The sequence below is a fragment of the Mercurialis annua genome, linkage group LG3 (genome assembly GCF_937616625.2).
Source record: "Mercurialis annua linkage group LG3, ddMerAnnu1.2, whole genome shotgun sequence".
Classification (NCBI taxonomy): domain Eukaryota; kingdom Viridiplantae; phylum Streptophyta; class Magnoliopsida; order Malpighiales; family Euphorbiaceae; genus Mercurialis; species Mercurialis annua.
In genome coordinates, this window is record NC_065572.1 from 52,728,519 (window position 1) to 52,735,702 (window position 7,184).

General features: G+C 41.2%; 1 protein-coding gene across 1 annotated transcript; it reads right to left on the minus strand.

Moving 5' to 3' along the window:
• Positions 1-4,056: 4,056 nt before the first annotated feature.
• Positions 4,057-5,704, minus strand: LOC126672624 (uncharacterized). Its single transcript, XM_050366575.1, has 3 exons — positions 5,141-5,704; positions 4,707-5,044; positions 4,057-4,576 (listed from the first exon to the last, which is right to left on the minus strand). Exons 1-3 carry the CDS (start codon positions 5,702-5,704, stop codon positions 4,057-4,059), a joined length of 1,422 nt encoding a protein of 473 aa, XP_050222532.1.
• Positions 5,705-7,184: the final 1,480 nt, after the last annotated feature.

A 7,184-nucleotide genomic window follows, 5' to 3' on the forward strand; every position in this document is an offset into this window, starting at 1 on the left:
CACTATTGCTTTGGAAACTCACTTTTTTGGTCTGATACCTCTAACACCTTCTGCTTCAGAATGGGACCGATGTCTATCACTCTGTTGGATCTAGCGTGTATGTCCCACATCAACATCACCGGTATCAGAATATCGCCCATCACATGTAAGAATTCTCCTGACCTACACCTTGGCCCTAAAAAATCAGCAAAGAGCTTCAAACATTTTCTCAAGAATAACATCGGCAACAAAGGCACCCCACCTACAGCAGATGAGCACATCGCCTTCTTGGCTTACTTTCTTGCTAAATTCGTCATTTGCCCTGCATCCTTCAGAATTGCATCATAATGCCTAAAAATTTCCTTAGCCCTAGCTGAAGGACACCCATTAAACTTAGGAGAATATATGCTAGGGGCTATATACCAAAGTCTCTACGGCATGATCCATACCAACCACAAAAACATCAAGATTCATCGGTGCTCCAGCGGGCCGATGTGGATAATTCAGATATGTTTATTTATGTATTTTCCTGAAATCGCCAAGTTACCAGAACGGACCAGCAATACCTGCTTTGGATACACCTTGGTTCAAGGAATCGCCACACTCCCACACTTAAAAAAAGTAATTGGCTTTTTCTTGGAGACACGTGATTGGTCTGAGTCTTCATGGTGTCCTCTATTAAACTGATCTTTCCCACCAACTTGGCTCACATATGGATGGGAACTTAATGAAGATAGCAAAATCGACAAAGAAATCCACTCCCAATGGTGGGATAACCGGTGCAATGCCTTAACTTCCAGGAATCTTCTAACCGGGAAAGACTTTAAAGGTAGCGGCTCAGAGGCATACTGCCCAAACTATCTTTCAAGACAACTCAGCTTTACCCAAATGATCCCTTTCCCCTTTTTGATTGATAGAAATGAACACGGTCTACATCGCCCCTTATCCCAACTGCCACTTACATCGGCTTTTTGAGCAATCTCCATGAGAAATACCTTCCCTTCCCAACTGAATTACCAATCCCATAAGCAAGCCCCTCGTCTGCTGAAGATTTTGAGGAGTAGTGGGAGATGATAATCGGTCTCAACTTCGGGCTATCGGCAGAGGATGTCCTTAAATTATATATTTTTACACTTCCTGAAACGAAGAGAAAACATACTCACGCCGATGTTTTTCTTTTACAGGTCCCGCAGCCGAAGAAAAGGAAAGGTAACTACGATCATCGCCTCGAAATCCTTAAATTCGAACGTTTTTACAAATTCAAATACGTTCCTTTAAATCGGCCTTTACTTAGTCTAAAAATGGAAAATCATAGACAAGAAGCGTGGCGAAAATACGTAAAGAAATGGAGAAAAGTATGGGAGAATAAATATCCACATCGCCCTTATCTTCTTTTTCTGGAACGTATTCGCCCGCCCTTCGTTTATAAAGCGCCTTTGGTGCCAGATTCTGAACTTCTAATATGTGATAAAAAAAATCTCGACCTGATCAAGTGACGCTTACTGGTTATTTTATCCCAGGTAACTGCAAAGACGTCGAAGCTCACATTCAGGAACTGAAGCACCCAGCAGGTACGTCTCCTTCTTTACTTTTAACATAATCGCCAAAATTATGTACATTTTCTTACTATATCATTTTTTGCAGAAGTTCGAAACTGAGGAAGCGATACCTTCCGAAGACGAAGATGAAGAACCTCTTGTGAAAAAATCCAAACGAACTGGAAAGAAACCAGTGGTGCTACCTTCGGCAAACAAAGCCAAACCCAAGCAGAACAAATCTAAAGTCCTTACCTCCAAGCTGATTCCTTCTGCAGCCGTGATAGTCCCTAAACCAAGCGATGCAAAAACTCCCAAGAGAACAGGAACTCCTCGAATCTCTATCAAAATGAGCGAGAGCTCGGTTGACAGACCTTCTACCCAAGGATCGCCTTCTAAAATTGTTGTCTCAGGAACCAAACCTTCAAGTTCAAAGCCAAACATGACATATACCGAGTCTTTAGAGGTATTCTTTTCATTTTCAAAGTTCAATCATGGTTCATCGGCACAAACTTTTTATTGCTTTACAGACCAAGCTCCTCGCCTTCGATTCCGATTCAGAGAATGATATTGAAGGTTCGACTCAAGAGTCTACCAGTTCTGACAAAGAATCTGATGTTGGCGATTCTGCTCCTGACATGGCCCTTCACTTGAACACCATGGCAGCGATGAAGGTCAAGGAGACCAAAATCTGGGAGATCCCGAGGAGTCTAAAACGCTGCAGGCATCGCTGCAGGCCCTACTCTTGGTCAATGATGAAAGCAAGGTTGTCAAGTCAACCAAAACAATAATCTCCAAAGTAGTAAAAGAATTTCCTAAGTTGACCAAGCTCTATGCTGAAGCAGCTCATGCCAGGGCCTCATACGAAGAAACGCTAGAGACCAAGCGCAAACTTGATGAAAAATTCGGCTCACTGAGGACCAATGCCAAGAAAACTTCAGATGAACTCGCTCCTCACACCTCAAAAATGGATGAGCTCAAGGCAAAGATTGAGGCACTACAGGGGGAACTTTTGGCTGAGGAAAAAGTCGTCGTGCTCTGGAGAAACAGCTAGATGACTATATTGCCCAAGGTACTGACCTGAAGAATCGCCGAACTCAACTAAAGAAGAAACTAGCAGGTGCTGAGAAGCGATACTCGGATGCTGTAAAGAATTTATCTGAAATTCGGAGTACCATGGGCGATCTTCTCAGTCATTTCGGTTGAAAACAAGATGTATTTGAACAAATAGCCTATTTCCTCATTTTGATTGTAATCTCCAAACAATTTTAGCACCTTTTAACATCGGCCTGGAGGCCTGATTTTTCTTAATTATTTTAATCAGCCGTTTTGATGTTCTTTTGTTTATGATATCATTATATCTTGTTCGTTTGCTTAGAACTCATAAATCGGCTATATATTCTTGAATTTTGAAAGTAATCACACTGAAATTGGCTGATATTTCTGATATGTTAAATTACATCGGCTGATTTTCCGATATGTTACATGTGATCATTTTATCACAAAAATTATAACTTGGTTTACAACTCATACTAAATCGGCTATGCTTCCGAAATATCATATGTTGAACTCAAGAGAAAGTTTATCTATTGGTATTTGATAAGGGTTTTTACATAATCGGCTGGCTTTCCAATATCTGCCTTCTGATGCCAAACTTTCTTCTCACGCCTGCCAATCCTAAAAAATTGAACGATCAATTCCCTCCCACAACTAGGGATACTTCTTTAAAAATTGGGCATTAATCGCTCTATCATGAACTCGTCCATCCACATTTGCTAATATATAAGCACCATTGCCTAATAACCGCATAATTTGAAAAGATCCTTCCCAATTAGGCGACCATTTTCCGAGAGAATTGACCTTATGTCCTTCTGGCAAAATCACTTTCCAAACTAGCTGATCTACCTTAAACGTTTTCTGCTTCAATCTCTTATTATAAGCCCTTTTTACTCGCCTTTTCTGGGCCTCCAAATGATCCAATGCCAGCAATTGCTCCTCGTCTAAATCAAGAGCTTCTACTACCATCTTCTCATGATAATCATCCTTCGTTATCATATACTGCATTTTACGTCTCGTGGATGCCACAGTAAGTTCCATGGGCAACATTGCATAGTATCTGTACACTAGCTTAAATGGGGAGTTCCTGTAGCCAATTTTTGGCTAGTGCAATTTGCCCAAACCGCCTCCGGTAGAAGGCGATGCCAATACCTTGGGTTATCTTCTATCATCTTCTATATTATACCCTTAATTGCTTTGTTGGTTGCCTCTGCCTGGCCATTTCCCTGAGCATAATATGGGGTAGAATGGATCAACTTAAAGCCCATATCCCTAGCAAAACCGACGATATCGCCTCATGTAAACATCGTCCTTGATATGTGGTGATGGATTTGGGCAGGCCGTGCTTAAAAATGATATAGTCCTTGAAGAACTTGATAACCGATTCCTGACTTGGTGATTTCAAAGGGATGGCCTCCACCTATTTAGAATAATAATCGGTTGCCACAATGATGAAAGTGTGACCCTTAGATGACGATGGCTATATCTAACCGATTAAATCCACTTCCCATCCTCGAAATGGCCAGGGCTTAACAAAAGAGCGTAGTATCTCGGCCGGAACATGTTGTACAGGACCACACTTCTGACACGCTTCACACCCTTTCGAATATCGGATGAAATCCTGCTCCATTTTTTGCCAATAAAAACCATACTTATGAACCAACCATCGCATCCTTGGTCCAGCTTGGTGTGCTCCCGCAAGCCCTTCATGCACTTTGGCCATGACTAACATTGCTTCCTTCGGGCTGATGCATCTAAACAACAAACCGTCGCTTCCTTTTTTGTATAACTCTCCTGCCAATACAACATAATTGAGAGCTAAAGTTTGTAACCTTCTATCAGCCATGTTAGGCGATTTGAACCATTTTAGAATTTCACTTCTCCAATCTGTTGAAAAGTCAAGCTGATAGACGGAGTGAATCGTCCTTAAGGTATCGCTATCACCAGTATGCAATTTTGGAGTATCCTTCTGAATCACCCCATACTCGTAATAGGGCTTGTAACCGCTTCAGTGTTGAGCCATATCATTTGCCTCGATATTTTCAGACCGATCCGTATACTCTAGCCACGTGTGTGAAAAACCACTAATGAGATGTTTCGCTTTATTGCAGTATCAGATCATTAGTTTAGACTCACATTTGTATTCTCCAACTACTTGCTTGATTACCAACATCGAATCTCCCCAAACAAGAATCGCCCTTGCCCCCCAGTTCTACTAGAATTTCCAGTCCTAGGATGAGTGCTTCATACTTGGCTTGGTTGTTGGTGCATTTAAATTTCAAAGAACACGACATCTTGTAATGTGCCCCCGAGGGTGATACAATGACAATCCCCGCTCCATCTCCCTTGCCATTTCTTGAACCATCAAACCAAAGCCTCCAAGGATTCATCTCAAAGCAAGCGATATCTTCTGGAATTTCATTCCGCGGGTGATCCGCCAGGAAATCAGCCATCACTTGTCCTTTGATGGCTTTCTGAGGCACATACACTAGGGTGAACTATGACATCGCCACCGACCATTTTCCTTTCCGATTCCTCAGGTATGGCCGAGACAAGATATATTTTATCACGTCAGTCTGTGATAGGACATAGACTACCACCAGTAGCATGTAGTACCTCAGCTTGCAGCATATAAAATATAGACAAAGACACAGTTTTTCAATATCGGAGTATCTTGTCTCTTTATCACTCAAAGCTCTACTTAGGTAATAGACCGATCTCTCTACTCCTTGATCCTCTTGAGCGAGTATGCTTCCTAAGGATTGATTAGCAGCCGATATACACAGCAACAACGGCTGGTTGGGTTTCAGAGGCATCATGATCGGTGGTCTTGCTAAATATCTCTTTAGTTCATCAAACACTTGCTGCTGCTCAATTGTCCATACAAAGTGATCGGCTTCGTTTCCTCTTAATAGAACACTCCAACTACGGAATCGACCGGCGGTGTTAGAAATAAATCGCCTCAGAAAATTAATTTGGCCGATTAATTGCGGTAGTTGCTTCTTAGACTTCGGAGGTTCAGCATTGATTATTGCTTTCGCCTTATTTTTGTCTACTTCTACCCCCCGCTGGAGAACCAATAACCCCAAGAAATTTCCTGCCGATACTCCAAAGGCGCATTTCAAAGGGTTCATCTTCAAACCATTAGCTCGGATTCGCTCGAATCCTTTTTTCAAATCGGCCAGGTGTATTGCATGTGTTCGTGATTTGACGACCACGTCATCGATGTATACTTATAAGCAGTCCAACCCTTCAAACATCGTGTTCATAGTTCTTTGATACGTTGCTCCGGCATTCTTCATATCGAAAGGCATCACGATCCATTCATATGATCCAATCGGTCCAGGACACCAAAACGCAGTCTTGGAAATGTCAGCTTCATTTATCGGCACTTGATTGAACCCTGAGTGAGTGTCCAGAAAGCTGAGTATCGTATACCAGGATGCCCATCGATTAACATATCGGCCACTGGCATTGGGTACTCATCTTTTGGTGTTGTAAGATTCAAGTTTATGAAATCCACACAAACCCTCAACTTGCCATTTTTCTTCATCACGGGCACTATGTTGGACAACCATTCTGTTTACTATGCCTCACGTATGAAGTTGGCTTCTTTGAGCCGATTATTTTCTTCCTTGATCAGCTCTTCTACTTCTTTTGATATTCGCCGAGGTGGTTGCCTAAATGGGTGAAAACCGTCCTTCAGAGGCAATTTATGCTGATAGACTTGTCGAGTCGTGGCATCTCTGCGTATGACCACGCGAAACAATCCTTATACTCCCGGAGTAATGTAATCAGCTCATCCCTGAAAGCCACATCAAGATTAGCACTGATGTAGATCGGTTTGGGCCATTCCTCTGATCCTAAATTAACTTCTAGAAGTTCGTCTTGCAAATGTGCAGGATCATCCCCCAATTTTCCAGTTGCTATTTTGAGGTCTTCTATCTTCAAGGTACCTGAAGGATCTTGGTCCTGATCTTCAAATAGCACTCCGCAGACAAGACTCCATGGCTAAGTGCTAGGTCTCGGACTTTATCGCTTAATTTCATGTGTCGTCTAATCATTGGATTTTTGAAGTATGGTGGATCGGTCGTTGCCCCCGAGGGTGATTTCGGTTGGCCGATCGGCGTTGACTTCATCAGTACCATTTAAAAAAAACATTCAACAGCACTTAATACGCTGACGTCAACATTAGACGCAAACCTGTCACGTGTTTTAGCATATAAGTGGTAAACTTATCTTATCTTATGTTAATACCAACTTATTTTGAATTATGAAATAAAATAAAAATCTTTTTTTTTGAATGATTATTACCAAAACTAGAATCTTGAGGTAGAAATAATAAAGGGATAATTAAAACAATGCATAAAAAAATATTAGCATTTCTTAATCATAATTTCTCAATTTAATTATTGTACTCTAGCTTATTTACTCTTTATTTTTTTATTTTACTCTTTTGTTTTCATGTTTTGTTTTTTGGATTTATAATCCTCCTTCTTCTTTTTCTTCTTCTTCTTCTTCTTCTTCTTCTTCTTCTTTTTCTTCTTCTTTTTTTAGTTCATCCAAACAAAACAACTAACAATTCAACAAATAAATCAAAGTGTTCAGCTCATA

Excerpts from the sequence above, each read along its gene's own strand:
- LOC126672624 (XM_050366575.1), bottom strand. The coding sequence starts at position 5,704 with ATGAACCCTTTGAAATGCGCCTTTGGAGTATCGGCAGGAAATTTCTTG. Across the intron at positions 5,045-5,140 it reads ATGTCCTATCACAGACTGAC|AAAGCCATCAAAGGACAAGT; the intron begins GTGATAAAATAT and ends TATGTGCCTCAG. Across the intron at positions 4,577-4,706 it reads AGTAGTTGGAGAATACAAAT|CGGTTACAAGCCCTATTACG; the intron begins GTGAGTCTAAAC and ends TCAACACTGAAG.